Source organism: Schistocerca piceifrons, chromosome 5 (genome assembly GCF_021461385.2).
Source record: "Schistocerca piceifrons isolate TAMUIC-IGC-003096 chromosome 5, iqSchPice1.1, whole genome shotgun sequence".
Taxonomy (NCBI): Eukaryota; Metazoa; Arthropoda; class Insecta; order Orthoptera; family Acrididae; genus Schistocerca; species Schistocerca piceifrons.
The window spans coordinates 501,058,093-501,080,606 of record NC_060142.1 but is presented as its reverse complement, the minus strand read 5'-3'; the positions used below and the strand labels follow the sequence as shown (position 1 = coordinate 501,080,606).

The 22,514-nt window shown below is 42.8% G+C and overlaps 1 protein-coding gene across 1 annotated transcript in view; it reads left to right on the top strand.

The window, feature by feature from the left end:
• The window catches only part of LOC124799111 (aquaporin-6-like), a 48,201-nt gene extending 36,084 nt beyond the window's left edge, over positions 1–12,117 (top strand). The window contains exons 4-5 of the mRNA XM_047262648.1: positions 1,378–1,458; positions 11,971–12,117. Of these exons, the coding sequence (XP_047118604.1) occupies positions 1,378–1,458; positions 11,971–12,117 (228 nt within the window). The remainder of the gene's footprint in view (positions 1–1,377; positions 1,459–11,970) is intronic.
• The last annotated feature ends 10,397 nt before the right edge of the window (positions 12,118–22,514 follow it).

The window sequence follows — 22,514 nt, the reverse complement described above, 5'->3', positions numbered from 1 at the left end:
TATGTCAGTTTGGGGATTTGACCTGTTGTGCTGCCATTCGTGAACAGCATTCCAGGGGTATTTTCCAACAGGATTAAGCTCCCCACATACTGCTGTTGTAACCCAACATGCTCTACAGTGTGCCGACATGTTCCTTAGCCTGCTCAATCACCAAATTTGTTTCCAATTGAGTACTTATGGGACATCATCGGATGACAGCTCCGGCATCATCCACACACAGCATTAATCACTCCTGTAGTGACTGACTAAGTGCAATAGGCATGGAACTCCATCCTACAAACTGACATTTGGCACATGTACAACACAATGTATTCACAGTTGCTTGCTTGCACAATACATTCTGGCAGTTACACCAGTTACTAATGTACAGGCATTTCACATGTGCAATGGCTTGTCTCACACTTACATTAACCTGTCATCTTGTAATGTTAATCACTTAAATATGTTACATAGACAAATGTATTCCTGATATTTCATTATTCTACATTAATTATTTTTTGGTGCTGTGATTTCTTTCTTCATGGTATGCCTACTGTGCTGACGCATTGTAATAATACTTACTTATTCACTAATGCATAATCAGACATTACACAGAGCAATTGTTCGAAAATATTTGGCAACATAATGTACTCTTCATAGATAGGAGGGGTTTCTACACAGTAGAACTCATTATACCCTCTCCCCAGACCCATGTATTTCTTGATGACAGTTAAAATTTATTCTGAGTTCTTTAAAGCTTTTGGTGAACTGATGTTGGCCAACTATCATATAAATTTTTATTTCTTTAACTGAAAATGGTTCAGATTTAATATACAGAATTTGTATTCAGTCTCCAAGAAGTTATTAACTCCCCACTTATATCCATACTGTATGTGTAATTGCATATAAACTTTGTTTTGACTATGCTTCAATGTTAAAAGGTGGGAAGAGGTTTGAGAACAATTATTTCTCAGTAAACTCCATGAACAAATATTTCTGTTACATTCATGATCTGTGTTTGACACTTCACTTAGCACCATATGCACAATCACATAAGAGAAAAAATGAATATTAGAGTTTAATGTCACAGTTACAGTGATGTCAATGAACATTTGAAATCTGCTTTACTCGAAAACAATGGCAGAGAAAATGGCATTCTTGGAAGAATGTAAATCACGATAGCCGATTAGAAATTTGTATCTTGCTCCTTTTGTACATGACTCCACTGTCTTAATAATTGTGCAACCTTATTAACTATGTTCTGCGTAAGCCCAGGAAGCATTTCTGTCTCTTCTCTACACAAGCTTTACAGTATTATAGTAGCTACAGTCTTTATTGGTTCTTTTGGTGCTTCTGTAAGTATTTCCATGATGCATCTGCTGGCTGCAAACTTTGCAGGGCCATTACACTGGAGGCAGCATGAACCCAGCCCGCAGTTTTGGTCCTGCCATCTGGCACAACATCTGGGATGGACATTGGGTGAGTTATATTGCATGTGTTATTTCAAAAATAAACAGGCACATTTGTTTCCAAATCAGTGTTTTTACATAAATTATCTGAAAACAGTACACTTAAATTCAGAACTGATATACAGTTGAAGCATTATTGGCAAATCCAGTTGACTGTAGCACTGCAGTACCAGAACTGCCCAGCATTAGAGTGAGAGCAATGGGAAGGGTGATTTCTTCTCCTGTACCAAACCCATCATCTAAGAGTAATCTTTATACCTAATGTCCATAATTACTTGTATATGTTCTAATTTTAGTCTTGCCTTATCATTTTTGCCTTCTATGATTCTCTTTAGTGCCGTGGAAGTTATTTACTGGTGTTTTAATACACGTACTATCATCCTATTTATTCTTCTAGCTAAAGAATGGAAAATTCAGGATGAAATAATGATAATATTATGAATAGGATATATTTATACTCATCATACAGTGAAGATGTTGAATTGCAGACACACACACACACACACACACACACACACACACACACACACACACACACACACCATGAAAGCAGTCTCTGGCTGCCGAGGTCAGACTGCGAGCAACTACACAATTCCTGTTCCCAACCCCTTGTCTCATGGCTCACTTCCCTTTAATAGACAGAGATCCGAGACCTGTCCAATACATCATCCCAACTCCACTTACTTTGGTCACAAGCATCACCTATCCCATCAAAGGCAGGGCTACCTGTGAAACCAGTCCAGTGATCTACATGCTAAGCTGCAATCTACATGGGCATAACAACCAACAAGCTGCCTATCCACATGAAAGGCCCCAGACAAACAGTGGCCAAGAAACAACTGGACCACCCAGTTGTTGAGTGCACTGTTCAACACAGTGTTCTTCATTTCAATTACTGCTTCACAACCTGTGCCATCTGGATCCTTCCTGGCAATAGTAGCTTTACTGAACTGCACATGTGGGAACTCTCTCTGCAATATACCCTACGTTCCTGTACGCTGCCAGGCCTCAGTCTTCATTTGTCACTGTCTTTCACCTATCTATCCCCTTCCCTGTCACCACTCCAGCACTGCAAAGGCTTCTGCTATTCCACCAATGCACCCTCAGTCCACAGTCCTTTACCTCTCTACATTTTTGCTTCCCCCCACCCCCTGTCTAACCTCTCAACTGCACCTAACTGCCCTACCCTCTTACCTACCATGTCCCTGTATACTCCCACAAGCAACAATTTGCCATCCCCCACTCTTATCCTGCTTTCCCTCCTCTTCCTCACCTCAGTACTCTCCTCACCTCCACCAGCCAGATTGCTTCTTCTATCATGTGCAGTTGCTCACAGTCTGGCCTCAGCAGCCAGAAACAGTGGTCATGTGTGGGTGAGTTGTTTGCATGAATGGTGTGTGTGTGTTTTGTCTTATTCAGAAAAAGGCTTTTTGGTCAAAAGCAATTCTACAGAGAACTTTCTAATTTTTTTATCTTATTACTCCAGTTAATTTTCAGCATCCTTATAAATCTTTATATATATATCTTAAATGCTTCCTTATTTTTCAGTTACTCCAGAGTCCATGATTCATTTCTGTTCAATTTTGTGCTCTATACATAAGCTTCTAATAATAGATTTCTCAGATTAAGGCCTACGCTTGACGTCCTACTTCCTTCAGCCTTGAGGCATTATTTTCTTTCAAGTTAGTTGAATTTGTTCTCTTCATCTACTTTGTAGTCTCCAGTTTTGATGTTAAGGTTGTTGCTAATCTCATTTGTGGTAGTCTTCAATACTTTTGTCTTTCCTGGTTTATTCTAATTTCATTATGTGTGCTCAGTAGTGTTAACTCCATTCAATAGGTCCTGTGAATCTTCCTCTTTATCAAATAGGATAACATTCTCATCAGAAAATCCTGTCATTGCTATACTTTCACCCTGAATTTTAAATCTTCTTCTGAAACTTCATTTTACTTCCATTATTACTTTTTCAATATACTGCTTGAAAAGTAGTGGAAAAAGTCTGCAACTCTGCCTCACATCTTTTTCTTTTCCTGTCCTACTGCATATTACCTGTCTTTCCCTCAAGGGCATACTTACATTTCTTAGGATTTTGAATATCTTGCACCACTTTACATTGTCAAATATTTTTTCTTGATCAACAAATCCTCTGACAGGATACTCACAAAAATTAACCTACTCAGGTTTGTGACTGAATCAGTATGATGTACATATGTCTTTTGCACTCCCACAGCCTGTATTGTACTTCGAATTTTTTGAACTCTACAGAAGTAGATGTCTGGAGATCTTTATTTTCATTCCCCTGAACATAGCAAACTTTTTCTCCATTAACTTTGGTGATTTCCAGTCGCCATGTTAATCGGTACTGTAACACTCAGATTAAGTCTGAGCACAGATTCAGAATAAGGAAATAAAAGTGTTTGTACAGAAAAAAAACTGTACATCATGAAGAAGCCTTTTTAAGACTCTTGGAATTCTTATACCCACATCAACATATCTATTCCTAAATGGTTTCTGTTCCTAACGGTAAAATTCAGTTTCAGGTGAACTATGATCTAAACATAGACACAGCAAAAATTTTCATGTGGACTTTGCAATCTCTTATATGGAACTATGTAGTCTGCTGCAAAGGTATGAAACAAGATCTCATCTAACAAAACCTGCAATTCTCTAGCAGTTCAAAAGAAAATTAACAACGTACCCCATTAGAAACTCTTTTTACCAATTATCTGAATATCTAAATTCAAGGATTGAAAAGTTCTACTAGCTACATGACAATCAGCAAAACCCTGCATGATAAGTAGTAATGTTCAGTAAACAGGACTCTCTTTGCAAATATGGGTATCTATATTCTTTGTAAAATACCAGTGCAATCCGGGAAATATTAAGCTTCCAATAAGAGATAAAAAGCAGGTAATTAGTATAACTGAGGAGGTAGCAATTTCTTAAGAAAATAGCACCTTTCATTCTAATTTATTTTGTTAAATTTGCTGACATAAGCATGAATAACAGTAAGTGGTATTGTGACAGTTTAGTGTTAATACACTACTGTGATTCACTTATTTTTTATTAGTGGGTACCAAGACACAATGCATGCCCTGAATGTTCTCCCTTCTTGGTGAGTTGTAGGACATGATGAATAAATGAAAGACACTTAAAGGTAATGAATCATGACCTTGGGCTGACCATTTGGTTTGTTTTAATTAGATTTAGTCAGACTGTTCAGTTATGGCTTTTGTTAAATAAATAGGCGCATCACAATCTTTAAAATGGGAAAGACTAGTTCATAATTGTTTTTGCAGCAGGAGTACAAGACTATTGCCCTACCATTGCCATTTGCAGTATTCCTGACCTGAGGAACTGAAGCCAATGAAAAAACAGCAAAATTACAAAATTCCACATTCACAATAGTTCATTCTCACACGTAATAATCTCTCCCCCCCCCCCCCCCCCCTCTGCCACCACACACACATACACATTCACTAGGGGCAAATATGGCTAACAGGGGGCCACAGCATGATACAGTTCATCATTGCACAAGACACTCACCTGTTTTTCTGAAGCTCAATGAATAACAGTTTTGCTACTACTATTTTGTGATTCTTATTTTATAAGTTACATGTTCATATTGGTGAGATCCTTAGTGCTTGCTTTTGCAGTAGCCCTTCTCTTAGGCAGCAGAATGGAATTTTGGCCAGAGAGGCAATTGACATAGCAGCTATTTGCCCTGCAGTAAGGTGACACAAAGCTCCACACTATCAACTCTGCAACAGTGTCATGGATTAAACTACAGACTTCTCTGCATAGAGTGAAGGCATGTCACACACTTGTTGTTGATCTGACTGTTGAATGGGGGGCTTAGCAGTCTCTTTGTTTCAATGTAATTTGAATGGAGTTACTTGGGCAACAACATTGGGCTTCAGTCTCACTTCTTTTTGTCATCAATGTCAACCACTTATTTGCAATGCTACATTCTTCACCCTCCTTTGACAACCGTTTACTGTACTCAACACAGATACAGTTAAAATATGAGGGTCACAGGTTCAGGATATTATTACTAGTAACGTGTCACCTTGTCACAATATTTTAACATTCTGTTTAATTCCACTGACTACTGGAGTTGCATCTCCAATTTCATGAACTAAAATAACATTTTGGCATTGCAACTGCTTCAGTTTATCATCTGGCAGTAAATTAGTGACACAGCTGTTAGTTTTATGAGATTACAGAATGAATGAAGTATTAACTTTTTCATTGCAAAAGTGTTTGTCTTCTGGATTGGTGAAACATTTAACTTCAAATGATGTATCATGTTTATGACTTTGCTACAGAACTCAAACAACACAATTTAATTTGTAGAAAATCTACATAAACAAATGATATAAAAAAAGAAAACACAATAAGTTGCAGACAGGCAAAATTAAAAGGCACTTAACATAGCTTTTGGGCACAGCCTTCATCAGTAAAAGAGAAACAGGGAGACACACACTGTTCATACACACGAGCAAGCACACCTTATGCACAGATGACTGCTAACTTCGGCAACTCAGATCCGAATGGAACTATACCCACGCCGGCAAAACATTGCACTTGACAGTTCACTTTTTGTCAAGTTAGGTTGACTATACTGTAATAGCGATGTTGCAACAGCAGGTGATACAGTTTTCCATCCTGTCTTGTAAATGGTAAATGCAAGCAATTGAGCAATTACAGAGTATATAAACACTCGTTTATAGTTATACTACAATGACAGGAAGTAAACAACCGTATAATAATGCACGTAAAAGCATAACAATGCACACTCTTTCGATAATGGAGCAAAGAAATACAGAAAACAAGCATCTGATGACTGGTACTTTAAAATCAATACTGTACATAGTTTACAAAATATATAATAACTGAGATTGCAATAAATAATCAATATTAGTAATTTTTCTCTCACCAATTTACAGTGATTATGATGCAATTCCATCCAGCTTGCCATCGTCACTGTTGTCCGATTCACCGCCAAAACTATCTTCATTGTCGTCATCAGCAAGACAAATCATTAATTGTTCATGGCCACTGATAATGCCTTCTATTGTCTGTGCTGCTCGTATAAGCTTCTCAACGTGCTCAACTTTTTTCCTCCATGAGGCTGCATCCACAGTCACAAGAGCTTCACGCAAAAGCTTTTCCACCTCTGATATTGTAAAGGACTTGTTGTTGTTCCTTACGTACTTTTCCACATCACTCCATACTAACTCAATAGGGTTGAAATGGCAGTGATATGGTAGCAGACTTATTACACTATGACCCTGCTCCTTGGCAATTTCATCTACTACATATGTAGGTGTCGTAGGCTTATTTTCTTTAACAAGAGAATATAATAGAACCTTTGTCATACTCATATCCACTGCAATATTTCGAGCCTGTAACCACTGCGCCATAACTTCTTTCCGATCATTTGTGGTTGGGGCTTTGTTCAGTATCACCGAATGATATGGAGCATTGTCCATTACAACTGTTGTAGGGACAGGAAATTGTTTTAAAAGGTTCCTGAACCACTTGACAAATCGTGTGTGATCCATATCTTCATGATAATCACCTGTCTTTTCTGATCTAAAAACTAAAAGTGCGTCGGGGACAAAATCACTGGAGGAGCCTGCATGGACCACAATTAATCTACACTCCTGGAAATGGAAAAAAGAACACATTGACACCGGTGTGTCAGACCCACCATACTTGCTCCGGACACTGCGAGAGGGCTGTACAAGCAATGATCACACGCACGGCACAGCGGACACACCAGGAACCGCGGTGTTGGCCGTCGAATGGCGCTAGCTGCGCAGCATTTGTGCACCACCGCCGTCAGTGTCAGCCAGTTTGCCGTGGCATACGGAGCTCCATCGCAGTCTTTAACACTGGTAGCATGCCGCGACAGCGTGGACGTGAACCGTATGTGCAGTTGACGGACTTTGAGCGAGGGCGTATAGTGGGCATGCGGGAGGCCGGGTGGACGTACCGCCGAATTGCTCAACACGTGGGGCGTGAGGTCTCCACAGTACATCGATGTTGTCGCCAGTGGTCAGCGGAAGGTGCACGTGCCCGTCGACCTGGGACCGGACCGCAGCAACGCACAGATGCACGCCAAGACCGTAGGATCCTACGCAGTGCCGTAGGAGACCGCACCGCCACTTCCCAGCAAATTAGGGACACTGTTGCTCCTGGGGTATCGGCGAGGACCATTCGCAACCGTCTCCATGAAGCTGGGCTATGGTCCCGCACACCGTTAGGCCGTCTTCCGCTCACGCCCCAACATCGTGCAGCCCGCCTCCAGTGGTGTCGCGACAGGCGTGAATGGAGGGACGAATGGAGACGTGTCATCTTCAGCGATGAGAGTCGCTTCTGCCTTGGTGCCAATGATGGTCGTATGCGTGTTTGGCGCCGTGCAGGTGAGCGCCACAATCAGGACTGCATACGACCGAGGCACACAGGGCCAACACCCGGCATCATGGTGTGGGGAGCGATCTCCTACACTGGCCGTACACCACTGGTGATCGTCGAGGGGACACTGAATAGTGCACGGTACATCCAAACCGTCATCGAACCCATCGTTCTACCATTCCTAGACCGGCAAGGGAACTTGCTGTTCCAACAGGACAATGCACGTCTGCATGTATCCCGTGCCACCCAATGTGCTCTAGAAGGTGTAAGTCAACTACCCTGGCCAGCAAGATCTCCGGATCTGTCCCCCATTGAGCATGTTTGGGACTGGATGAAGCGTCGTCTCACGCGGTCTGCACGTCCAGCACGAACGCTGGTCCAACTGAGGCGCCAGGTGGAAATGGCATGGCAAGCCGTTCCACAGGACTACATCCAGCATCTCTACGATCGTCTCCATGGGAGAATAGCAGCCTGCATTGCTGCGAAAGGTGGATATACACCGTACTAGTGCCGACATTGTGCATGCTCTGTTGCCTGTGTCTATATGCCTGTGGTTTTGTCAGTGTAATCATGTGATGTACCTGACCCCAGGAATGTGTCAATAAAGTTTCCCCTTCCTGGGACAATGAATTCACGGTGTTCTTATTTCAATTTCCAGGAGTGTAGCTCCTCTTCCCGTCGGCTGATGGCCGCTAATGCTGGGTGTGTTATCCATCCAGCATTTACTGACAGCTTCCTCGGCATTAACCCACGTTTCGTCTAGCCAAATTATGGAATGAATGTCTCTGCCCACAATTTTGTGCAAGAAAATGCTTCAAGCGGTAACAATATGTGCCCTTTCTAACGGTACTTTTTGTCCGTCTGGTGTTTTGTAATGGAAACCCATTTTTTAGCACAATTTTTAGTGATGTTTCACCACCCCTGAAGAGTTCACTTTCTTTTAAAGAGGCTAATAACTTAGTTACAGTTGGATACTCTTTTCTCCTGTAATAAGCATAAACGTGCCTGCAAATTGCATCAGTCTGGAATGAATCTAAATCGGTGATAGGACTAGGCTGCTTTTTCTTCTTTCCCAGGGTCGTTATAAATGTATTATTTGATCCAGACAGCTCGGAATCATTACGGCTCACTTCAGTATCTTCCAAGTTTTGTAGTAGTACTCCCTTACTTACTACGGTTCTTGCACTAATTCAAAGAGTTTTTGACGTACGTTCCACCACTTTACCAGCAGTCCATGAATGCTTATGTAGTTTTTCTCCTGCTCGTAAAACTCACAAGTTCTGCGTAGTAACTCCAGTGCCTGGCTGTTTAGCAGCACCCCTCGACGCAAAGGATTCTCACTAGGTGAACGAAGTCTTTTCGGTGCCATTTTCCAAGTATGTAAACTCACAATGTAACAAAAGTCACAACGATATAGAACACAGTGCAGCAAAAATATGCAGTAAACAACATACAATTCACGTTGTTTACACATTCACTAAACAAAGCTGGCAACGCGGGAACTTTGACATCACAGCACGTGAGTAACAGCAGTGGTCACTTTGCTGTGATTGGCTGGCACCCCATGCTGAACGCCTAGTGCCTCTCGTTCTTCACTTGTTACACTGTTACGCTGCCAACTTCATACGCAAACGTCAAGTGCAATGTTTCAGTGGCCCGGGTATATTACGTAGGATGGCAGCAGCACTCTGGAAGGGGCGGGCAAGGGGAAGGGACAGTAGTGGGGGGGGGGGGACATGGGAACAAGTGCGGGGACAGCGAAATGCTGTCTGGCAGAGTGTGCAGGGCCAATAATGCCAACTGGTGCAGTGTCAGGATGTAGTGGGGCAGGCAGGTGCGGGGTGCAGGGGGTGGGGGTGAAGCGAAAAGCAGAGGAGTGGGGAAAGGCGGGCAGATGCTTTGGTGGAGGACAGCAAGCAAAGGGACAGGGAAACAAGAATGGGGAGGAGATGATGGGACATAGGCTGTGGAAACTGTTGGGTGGAGGGTATGGAGAGAGTATGTCACTGTAGATTGAGGCTGGTATAATTATGGGAGGATTGAATGTGCTGTAAGGATAACTCCCATCAGTGCAGCTCAGAAACGCTGGTGGTGGAGGGGTAGTGAAGCACCATTGAATTCAAGTGTGTTACACACAGCTGCATGTTGTGCCACAGGGTGGTGTACCTTGCTCTTGGTCACAGTTTGGTGGTGGCCGTTCATGCTGGTGCACAGCTGGTTAGTAGTCATACCAATATAATAAGCTGTGGGAAGGTTGCAGCAAAGCTGGTAAATGCACATGGTTTCTTTCACATATGGCTCGGTCCCTGATGGTGGAAGATGGACCTGTGACAGGACTGGAATAGGAAGTGCTGGGTGGCGTCTTCCACAGGGATACAATCCTTATGGCAAGGGGTTGGGTTTGGGAGTGACATATGGAGGAACTAGGATGTTGTGAAGTTTGAGCGGGTTATGGAACACCACTTTAGGAGGGGAGGGAAGGATATCAGGTAGGATGTCCCACATTTAAGGGCATGATGATAGGTAATCAAACCCATGGCGAAGGATGTGGTTCAGTTGTTCCAGTCTGGGGTGGTTACTGGGTGATGAAGGGGGCACCCCTTTGTGGGAATTTGTTGAGAGTGGTGGGAGGATTGGGGGGTGTCAGGGGAAATGGCATGGGAGATCTGTTTGCTGATTAGATCTAGGGGATAGTATTTGTCTATGAAGGCCTTGGTAAGACCCTCAGCATGCTGAGCATGGGAGTCCTTGTCACTTCAGTTATGCCATCCCCATGTAACCAGGATGTGGGAGAGAGATTGTTTTGTTGTAAAAGGGATGACAGATGATGAAATGCAGGTACTGTTAGTGGTTGGTGGGTTTAATGTTGACAGAGGTGCGGATGAAGTCATCAGAGAGGAGGATGTCAGCGTCCAGGAACGTGGTATGCTGGGTTCAGGAGAACCTGGTGCAGCGGATGGGAGAGAAAATGTTGAGGCTGTGATGGAATTAAGGAAGCGTGTCTTGGCCTTGAGTCCCCATCTCCCTGCTCCAGCAGCTCCTGCTGCTGCACCTGTTGGCATTCTAGTCCCTGCACAGTCCACCAGACAGCATTCCTCTGTCCCCCTAACCATTCCTCTGTCCCACCAAGCACACACTACTATCTGTTCCTCTTCCGTGGCCCTACCAAATTGCTGTGATAGTTGCATTTGAGCCTGAGCTGCCAGAGTTGGTGGTCATGTGTGGGCGAGATATACTTGCTTGTGTGTATGAACTGTGTGTCTCTCTCTGTTTCTCTTTTACTGGTGAAGGCTGTGGCCAAACACTTTGTGTAAATGTCTTCTAACTGTGCTTGTCTACAGCTTAATGTGTCTTCTTTATGGTAAGTATATATCTGTCTTTTCCTACATTATTGATATTTGTATGTGGAGTTTCCATTGTTCGATATAAAATAAAATTATTCAGAAGAGCGGCAGTTAAATACTTTTTCATTTCAGTACACACTGAAGAAGATGTGGTGTGTCTATTAGAATAATACATTACTCATTTCTTCATTTATATAAAAAAAGATGAAGCAAAATAAACTAAAATTTCTCAGAGGAGTGGCTGTTAAAATTGTTTCTACATTATTGCATATGTTGGATGACCTTTGGCATTTTTGTTAGTATGCTGAGTGACAATTTACTCATCACTACTTCCTATTTCTATTGATGGGGATATAATTTATTTGTCTGATATTCTTATCTGAGATGTATTTGTCTATCGTGTCCTTGTTTTTCATTATGTAAAACCCAGCCATCAGTAACTGTTGAACATAGTATTTTGAATTCACCCAAAGTACCATAGATGAAATACCAAATCAGAGGACCCTGATAGCCATGTATGCTTAAACCGACCTGTCCTATGCTTATTTTGACTGCTGTAGCTAGTAAAAGTCTTTATCAGGCATGCAAAATCTTATGAAGTTTCAACATGCTTTAGTCATATTTTGCTCCTATGTACATACATTTCAGAAGTGTGTTTCATCACTGATGGCAAGCTAGTGCAATTCTGCTTTATTGCAATTGAAGTTGCATTTCATAACAATGATTGCCATTGATACGACTTGTCTTGCACACAGGTGTACTGGGTTGGCCCCATGACTGGTTCAGTGTTGGCATCCCTAGTCTACCTGACAGTATTTGAAGATCGTCATGCTTCACAACCTGCTCAGCATAAGAAGGCTGGGATTGTTGAAGTTTCCACTGTCTGCAGGGATGGTATATGAAACAAGTACCTGAATAGAAAGTGTATGAAGGTTCTTTTCTTCATCAGTGAAACTGCAAGTTTATTTGTTTGTTGCTATTTCATCAAACATTCATTATTTCAAAATCAATGATAATGTGACAGAATATGGGCTACATTTATGTAAGCAAGTGATGTGAAAGTCTTGACACTCTTGTAAATAAATAAAATCAAATCAAATAGCAAGTCAGTCCCAAAAATACGTATAAATTATTGCACAACAATCAGAACAAACAGTTTGGATTAATATTAGTAAGCTGCCTGATAAACCTGTTGTGAAGTATCTTTCTGGACTGTTCTCAGAGAAAGATAATACAATCACACAAATTGTAGTTGCTTCCATCATTCAGCACTTATTCCAATTTACCGGATAAGAAATATCATACAGCATATTAGAAATTCACAATACCTTCCGAAACAGGTAGAACACGGACCAACAAGAACTATGCTAGCACGTGGTGCTTGTGCACGCGTGTCAGTCTCTCTTCTGCACACTTTCCCCTCTACCACATCATGTTGCCTCAATGGGAAGGGGATAGAATTCAAAAGCACCGCATGCAAAATGCAGCTTTGTTTCATATTTCTCAACAACATATATCACAAAGAAAACAATTTTTGGTATTATTTAATAATTTTTGGCACAATGAGGACATGATAAAATTTATATTTGCACAACCTGTTGGCATACAGACATGTAATCAAGACATACTTAGTTTCATAATAGAAAAAAACCTTTCACGTACATATCTTGATTGAAACAATGATATCACATTTGCAACCTCATTATGGAAATATGGAAAAATTTCGTGAGGAAAACAACATAGAGCTCCAGAACAGTTTTAACATAAAAGAATTTGTCTTTTAAATGGAAATTACATGGTGGAGTGACCAGTTCCATCTGCAGATGCACATGGGCACTTTCAACTGAAATGGCAAGCAGTCTTGGAAACAGCTCAAAAACAGATGTAAGGTTGGCATTGTCCTCAAACATTGAGAAACCTATTCCTGCAATTCTTTCAACAACACAATTGTCAAAATTCTTTAATGCCAGTGAGCTCAGCGAAATGAATGGTCATTCTTGTCAGAAGTTGTTCCTTCCAAAATGTGATTTTCTTTTTAAATACATCCACATTCACAATTAAATCAAAAGTATGTTGCTTCTTACCTTTCAGCATCTTACTGAAGACATTCTGCAGTTAACTCTGTTAAAAAAGAAATGTCTGCAAGCCATTCTGGATCTTCAAATTTTTATTCTTGCTTTCCTTTTTCCTTCAGAAATTCAACAACTCATTCAAGGCATGTCCGTTGACTTAACCAACATACTATGCAGTAATATGTCTCTGTACTCTTTGTCCAATTCCATCATAGTCTGTTGCAACTGACAATGTAACAGTGTGTGCGACTTCAGAAAATCTACTATTCACACTACCAGTTTCATTATATGTTTCATACCTGCATATTTAACACAAGATTGCTTCTTGATGTAGAGGACACTGAATCCCATACAAATCATCTGTCAATTGTTATAATTTTTAGCTCTTTCATCACTTACTAAATCTTTAAGTTCTTTCTGCAGGGTGTTGTAATGCTGTTTCATACCAAATTTGTGGTACCCGTCGACCATGCAACTGCATATAAGATATTGAGAGTTCTCAACCTTCTATGTGGTTCCCATTCATTTTTAATGGACTGCAATGGCAGATCACTTGACTGCCTCTTTTTGCACAGACACACACTGGACACGTAAACTTCCTTTATACCCTGAACAAATCGCAAAGGATAAGCAGTGCTTACAACATGATTGTGCCAAAGTCAAGAAAGTCATCCTGAGCAAAATAAGCCACACCAAATGCTGGAAGGAAGTGTCACTTTGCACAGCTAAATGAAAGATTGTGCTACACTGAGGAGGACTGAGCATACCAAGTAGTGCCAAGACAGGCTGAGCGTCAGCCCACATGCAGGCAGCACATTGTGCTCACGTGAAGTTTTGCACACCATGGTTGCCCCTGAGGTAGGGCATTCTGACGGGCATGAATGCATTCAGGTGATCACCATCTACATCTACATCTACATCTATACTCCGCGAGCCACCTTACGGTGTGTGGCGGAGGGTACTTATTGTACCACTATCTGCTCCCCCCTTCCCTGTTCCATTCACGAATTGTGCGTGGGAAGAACGACTGCTTGTAAGTCTCCGTATTTGCTCTAATTTCTTGGATCTTTTCGTTGTGATCATTACGCGAGATATATGTGGGCGGTAGTAATATGTTGCCCATCTCTTCCCGGAATGTGCTCTCTCGTAATTTCGATAATAAACCTCTCCGTATTGCGTAACGCCTTTCTTGAAGTGTCCGCCACTGGAGCTTGTTCAGCATCTCCGTAACGCTCTCGCGCTGACTAAATGTCCCCATGACGAATCGCGCTGCTTTTCGCTGGATCATGTCTATCTCTTCTATTAATCCAAACTGGTAAGGGTCCCATACTGATGAGCAATACTCAAGAATCGGACGAACAAGCGTTTTGTAAGCTACTTCTTTCGTCGATGAGTCACATTTTCTTAGAATTCTTCCTATGAGTCTCAACCTGGCGCCTGCTTTTCCCACTATTTGTTTTATGTGATCATTCCACTTCAGATCGCTCCGGATAGTAACTCCTAAGTATTTTACGGTCGTTACCGCTTCCAATGATTTACCACCTATGGCATAATCGTACTGGAATGGATTTCTGCCCCTATGTATGCGCATTATATTACATTTATCTACGTTTAGGGAAAGCTGCCAGCTGTCGCACCATGCATTAATCCTCTGCAGGTCTCCCTGGAGTACGTACGAGTCTTCTGATGTTGCTACTTTCTTGTAGACAACCGTGTCATCTGCAAATAGCCTCACGGAGCTACCGATGTTGTCAACTAAGTCATTTATGTATATTGTAAACAATAAAGGTCCTATCACGCTTCCTTGCGGTACTCCCGAAATTACCTCTACATCTGCAGATTTTGAACCGTTAAGAATGACATGTTGTGTTCTTTCTTCTAGGAAATCCTGAATCCAATCACAAACCTGGTCCGATATTCTGTAAGCTCGTATTTTTTTCACTAAACGTAAGTGCGGAACCGTATCAAATGCCTTCCTGAAGTCCAGGAATACGGCATCAATCTGCTCGCCAGTGTCTACGGCACTGTGAATTTCTTGGGCAAATAGGGCGAGCTGAGTTTCACATGATCTCTGTTTGCGGAATCCATGTTGGTTATGATGAAGGAGATTTGTATTATCTAAGAACGTCATAATACGAGAACACAAAACATGTTCCATTATTCTACAACAGATTGACGTAAGCGAAATAGGCCTATAATTATTCGCATCTGATTTATGACCCTTCTTGAAAATGGGAACGACCTGCACTTTCTTCCAGTCGCTAGGTACTTTACGTTCTTCCAGCGATCTACGATAAATTGCTGATAGAAAGGGGGCAAGTTCTTTAGCATAATCACTGTAGAATCTTAAGGGTATCTCGTCTGGTCCGGATGCTTTTCCGCTACTAAGTGATAGCAGTTGTTTTTCAATTCCGATATCGTTTATTTCAATATTTTCCATTTTGGCGTCCGTGCGACGGCTGAAGTCAGGGACCGTGTTACGATTTTCCGCAGTGAAACAGTTTCGGAACACTGAATTCAGTATTTCTGCCTTTCTTCGGTCGTCCTCTGTTTCGGTGCCATCGTGCTCAACGAGTGACTGAATAGGGGATTTAGATCCGCTTACCGATTTTACATATGACCAAAACTTTTTAGGGTTCTTGTTTAGATTGTTTGCCAATGTTTTATGTTCGAATTCGTTGAATGCTTCTCTCATTGCTCTCTTTACGCTCTTTTTCGCTTCGTTCAGCTTTTCCTTATCAGCTATGATTCGACTACTCTTAAACCTATGATGAAGCTTTCTTTGTTTCCGTAGTACCTTTCGTACATGATTGTTGTACCACGGTGGATCTTTCCCCTCGCTTTGGACCTTAGTCGGTACGAACTTATCTAAGGCGTACTGGACGATGTTTCTGAATTTTTTCCATTTTTGTTCCACATCCTCTTCCTCAGAAATGAACGTTTGATGGTGGTCACTCAGATATTCTGCGATTTGTGCCCTATCACTCTTGTTAAGCAAATATATTTTCCTTCCTTTCTTGGCATTTCTTATTACACTTGTAGTCATTGATGCAACCACTGACTTATGATCACTGATACCCTCTTCTACATTCACGGAGTCGAAAAGTTCCGGTCTATTTGTTGCTATGAGGTCTAAAACGTTAGCTTCACGAGTTGGTTCTCTAACTATCTGCTCGAAGTAATTCTCGGACAAGGCAGTCAGGATAATGTCACAAGAGTCTCTGTCCCTGGCTCCAGTTCTGATTGTGTGACTATCCCATTCTATACCTGGTAGATTGAAGTCTCCCCCTATTACAATAGTATGATCACGAAACTTCTTCACGACGTTCTGCAGGTTCTCTCTGAGGCGCTCAACTACTACGGTTGCTGATGCAGGTGGTCTATAGAAGCATCCGACTATCATATCTGACCCACCTTTGATACTTAGCTTAACCCAGATTATTTCACATTCGCATTTGCTAATAACTTCACTGGATATTATTGAATTCTTTACTGCTATAAATACTCCTCCACCATTGGCGTTTATCCTATCCTTGCGGTATATATTCCATTCTGTGTCTAGGATTTCGTTACTGTTCACTTCCGGTTTTAACCAACTTTCCGTTCCTAATACTATATGCGCACTATTTCCTTCAATAAGAGATACTAATTCAGGAACCTTGCCCTGGATACTCCTGCAGTTTACCAATATTACGTTAACTTTTCTGACAGGAACAATGTTACATTATGGAAAACTATCATAAAACACTCAATTTTTGTTTGTAAATGCAAACCACACAAGCAGCTGGTGATCTAATACAGCCCAGCCAGTAGACTCCGCTCGCAATGGAGGTGTAGCAGGTGGCACTTGGGCATCCTTCTAGCAAATGTTTTGCCTCAGCAGCCATCTCTGTTGAACAGCTGTCAAAGAAGCATGTCCGGTGCATATGGTTACAGAACACTGCTGACATCTACATCTACATCTAAGTGATTACTCTGCTATTCACAATAAAGTGCCTGGCAGAGTGTTCAATGAACCACCACCACTCTCGAACAGCACGTGGGAAAAACGAGCACTTAAATTTTTCTGTGTGAGCCCTGATTTCTCTTATTTTATCATGACGATCATTTCTCACTATGTAGGTGGGTGCCAACAGAATGTTTTCGCAATCAGAGGAGAAAACTGGTGATTAAAATTTCATGATAAGATCCCGTCGCAACAAAAAATGCCTTCGTTTTACTGATTGCCACTCCAATTCACGTATCATGTCTCTGACACTATCTTCTCTATTTCGCGATAATACAAAATGAGCTGCCCTTCTTGGTACTTTTACGATGTCATCTGTCAGTCCCACCTAATGCAGATGCCACACTGCACAGCAATACTCCAGAATAGGGTGGACAAGTGTAGTGTAAGAAGTCTCTTTGGTAGACCTGTTGCACCTTCTAATGTTCTGTCAATGAATTGCAGTCTTTGGTTTGCTCTATCCACACTATTATCTATGTGATTATTTCAATTTAGGTTATTTGTAATTGTAATCCCTAAGTATTTAGTTGAATTTACAGGCCTCAGATTTGTGTGACTTATTGCGTAATCGAAATTTAGCTGATTTCTTTTAGTACTCATGTGAATAACTTCACACTTTTCTTTATTCAGGGTCAATTTCCACCTTTCTGACAGGAAATCACGAATCCAGTCGCACAACTGAGGCGGTACTCCATAGGCACGAAGTTTGGTTATAAGATGCTTGTGAGGAATGGTGTCGAAAGCCTTCTGGAAATCTAAAAATACGGAATCAATTTGACAACCCTTGTCGATAGCACGTATTACTTCATGAGTATAAAGAGCTAGTTGTGTTTCACAAGAACGGTATTTTCTGAATCCGTGCTGACTATATGTCAATAAATCGTTTTCTTTGAGGTGCTTCATAATGTTCAAATACAGTATATGTTCTAAAACCCTACTGCAAATCGACGTTAGTGATATAGGCCTGTAATTCAGTGGATTACTCCTACTTCCCCTTTTGGGTACAGGTGTGACTTGAGCAATTTTCCAGTCATTAGGTACGGATATTTCTGTGAACAGGTGGTTGCATATAATTGCTAAATATGGAGCTATTTTATCAGCATACTCTGAGAGGAACCTGACTGGTATTCAATCTGGGCCAGAGGCCTTGCCTTTATCAAGCGATTTAAGCTGATTTATTACACTGAGGATATCTACTTTTATGTTTCTCATTTTGGCAGTTGTTCGTGATTGAAATTCAGGAATATTTACTTTGTCTTCTTTGGTGAAGGAGTTTTGGAAAACCGTGTTTCATAACTTTGCTTTAGTGGCACTGTCATCAGTGACTTCACCGTTGTTATCGCGCAGTGAAGGTGTTGTTGTGTCTTCCCTCTGACATGCTTTATGTATGACCAGAATCTCTCTGGGTTTTCTGCCAGATTTTGAGACAGAATTTCATTGTGTAAATTATTAAAAGTATTTCGCATTGAAGTACATGCTATATTTCGAACTTCTGTAAAACTTTGCCAATCTTGGGGATTTTGTGTTCTTTTAAATTTGGCATGCTTTTTTTGTTGCTTCTGCAACAACGATCTGACCCGTTTTGTGTACCATGGGGGATCAGTACCATCACTTATTAATTTATGTGGTATATATCTCTCAATTACTGTTGATACTGTCTCTCTGAAAACATTCCACAACTTTTCTACACTTACATGATCAGATCAGGAGGAGTGAAAAGGCGATAAGAGCATTTTTATCAGATTTTTTAAATAGATATACCTTGCGTTTCTTTTTTATGGTTGTAGGTGTTGCGGTATTCAGCCTAGCAGCAACTGCCTTGTAATCGCTAATCCCTGTATTCATCACAACACTCACTATTTGTCCAAGACTATTTGTTTCTAAAAAGTTAAGTACGCTTTCGCAACCATTTACGCTTCGAGTGGGCTCATGAACTAATTGTTCAAAATAATTTTCTGAGAAAGCATTCAGTACAATTTCGGAGATGCTTTATGCCTGCAGCCGCCTTTAAACATATAATTTTTCCAGCATATCCATGGTAGATCGAAGTCACCACCAACTATAATTGTGTGAGTGAGGTACCTATTTGAAATGAGACTCAAGTTTTCTTTGAACTGTTCAGCAACTATATCTTCTGAATCGGGAGGTCAATAAAATGATCCAATTAATAGTTTACTCCGATTGTCAGGTATAACATTTACCCATACTATTTCACATGAACTATCATCTCAATTTCGCTACAAGCCAAACTACCTCTGACAGCAATAAATACTCCACCACCAACTGTATTTAAATCTATCCTTTCTGAACACTGTTAGATCATTTGAAAAAATTTCGGCTCAACTTATTTCCGGCTTTAGCCAGCTCCCTGTACCTACAACTACACTCCTGGAAATGGAAAAAAGAACACATTGACACCAGTGTGTCAGACCCACCATACTTGCTCCGGACACTGCGAGAGGGCTGTACAAGCAATGATCACACGCACGGCACAGCGGACACACCAGGAGCTGCGGTGTTGGCCGTCGAATGGCGCTAGCTGTGCAGCATTTGTGCAACACCGCCGTCAGTGTCAGCCAGTTTGCCGTGGCATACGGAGCTCCATTGCAGTCTTTAACACTGGTAGCATGCCGCGACAGCGTGGACGTGAACCGTATGTGCAGTTGACGGACTTTGAGCGAGAGCGTATAGTGGGCATGCGGGAGGCCGGGTGGACGTACTGCCGAATTGCTCAACACGTGGGGCGTGAGGTCTCCACAGTACATCGATGTTGTCGCCAGTGGTCGGCGGAAGGTGCACGTGCCCACCAACCTGGGACCGAACCGCAGCGACGCACGGATGCACGCCAAGACCGTAGGATCCTACGCAGTGCCGTAGGGGACCGCACCGCCACTTCCCAGCAAATTAGGGACACTGTTGCTCCTGGGGTATCGGCGAGGACCATTCGCAACCGTCTCCATGAAGCTGGGCTACGGTCCCGCACACCGTTAGGCCGTCTTCCGCTCACGCCCCAACATCGTGCAGCCCGCCTCCAGTGGTGTCGCGACAGGCGTGAGTGGAGGGACGAATGGAGACGTGTCGTCTTCAGCGATGAGAGTCGCTTCTGCCTTGGTGCCAATGATGGTCGTATGCGTGTTTGGCGCCGTGCAGGTGAGCGCCACAATCAGGACTGCATACGACCGAGGCACACAGGGCCAACACCCGGCATCATGGTGTGGGGAGCGATCTCCTACACTGGCCGTACACCACTGGTGATCGTCGAGGGGACACTGAATAGTGCACGGTACATCCAAACCGTCATCGAACCCATCGTTCTACCACTCCTAGACCGGCAAGGGAACTTGCTGTTCCAACAGGACAATGCACGTCCGCATGTATCCCGTGCCACCCAACGTGCTCTAGAAGGTGTAAGTCAACTACCCTGGCCAGCAAGATCTCCGGATCTGTCCCCCATTGAGCATGTTTGGGACTGGATGAAGCGTCGTCTCACGCGGTCTGCACGTCCAGCACGAACGCTGGTCCAACTGAGGCGCCAGGTGGAAATGGCATGGCAAGCCGTTCCACAGGACTACATCCAGCATCTCTACGATCGTCTCCATGGGAGAATAGCAGCCTGCATTGCTGCGAAAGGTGGATATACACTGTACTAGTGCCGACATTGTGCACGCTCTGTTGCCTGTGTCTATGTGCCTGTGGTTCTGTCAGTGTGATCATGTGATGTATCTGACCCCAGGAATGTGTCAATAAAGTTTCCCCTTCCTGGGACAATGAATTCACGGTGTTCTTATTTCAATTTCCAGGAGTGTATTTAGCTTCAGTGATTTATATTAGGGCTTGGAGCTCTGGTTCTTTCCCAACACAGCTACGACAATTTACAACTACAATACCAATCGTTTCTACAACTACCTTACTCTGTTTTAGCTCCCTACTTTTAGACGGACGCCCCTTTTGTGGTTCCCAGAGACCCTCTACTAACCTAAAAAACCGCCCAGTCCCTTCCACACAGCCCCCACTACCCATGTAGCAGCCTCCTGTGTGTAGTGGACTCCTGACCTATTAAGCAGAACCCGGAAACCCACCACTCGATGGCGCAAGTCAAGGAATCTGCAGCCTACACGGTCACAGAACTGCCTGAGCCTCCGATTCAGACCCTCCACTCAGCTCTGCATCAAAGGACCACAGTCGGTTCTATCGACGATGCTGCAGATGGTGAGCTCTGCCTTAATCTCGGAAGCAAGACTGGCAGCCTTTACCATTTCCATAAGCCGCCCGAAATCAGACAGAATCTGCTCCGATCCAAAGTGACACACATCATTGGTACCGACATGAGCCACCACCTGCAGTTGGCTGCACCTTGTACTCTTCACAGCATCTGGAAGCATCCTTTCCACATCCGGAATGACTCCCCCCGGAATGCACACGGAGTGCACTCTGGCTTCCTACCCCTCCTTGGCAGCCATGTTCCTAAGGGGCTCCATTACGTGCCTAATGTTGGAGCTCCCAACTACCAGCAAACCCACCCTCTGTGAATGCCCAGACCTTGTGGGCCAAGAAGCTTCCTCTGGAACAGTGTGGACAACTGCATCTGGCTCAGAACCATCGTCAGCCACAGATAATGCCCGAAACCTGTTCGTCAAACAAACTGAGGAGGCCCTACAATCGGGCCCTTGGAAAGTTTTTCGCTGCCTGCCAGACTTTGGAATGATCTCCCTCTCGATCACGGGTGAGGGGTCAACCTCAGTGCAGGCAGTACCCAGGGAGGTCACAGCAGTGGACCGATCAGAAGACACGTGGGACGTGTTCGATGTCCCTCGCATCCCCGTGTCCGATCGCCTACAGCAACGTCCCTTGGCAGCAGCCTCAAGCTGTGTGACAGAAGCCAATGCAGTCTGAAGCTGTGAGCAAAGGGTCGCCAGCTGAGCTCACATCTGTACACAATGATCACAGTTGCTATCCAGTACTGCAGTTGCTCCTGTTTGAAGCTCGTAAAAATATTTAACAAGTGAATGGTGTACTCGCCCTATTAGTAACAGGAACTAGCGGTGCACTCTCGCTGACGGTCTAACTGACGATGATCAACAACCAGCTTTGGATTCTCATGTTTGTTAAAAACATATTCATGTGTCACTAATCAAGCTTCCTTAGATTCTTATTATTTGACATAACCAGAAGGCATATGCATCTTATGGAATTTTTTGGATATAATAAGCATTGCTGCCAC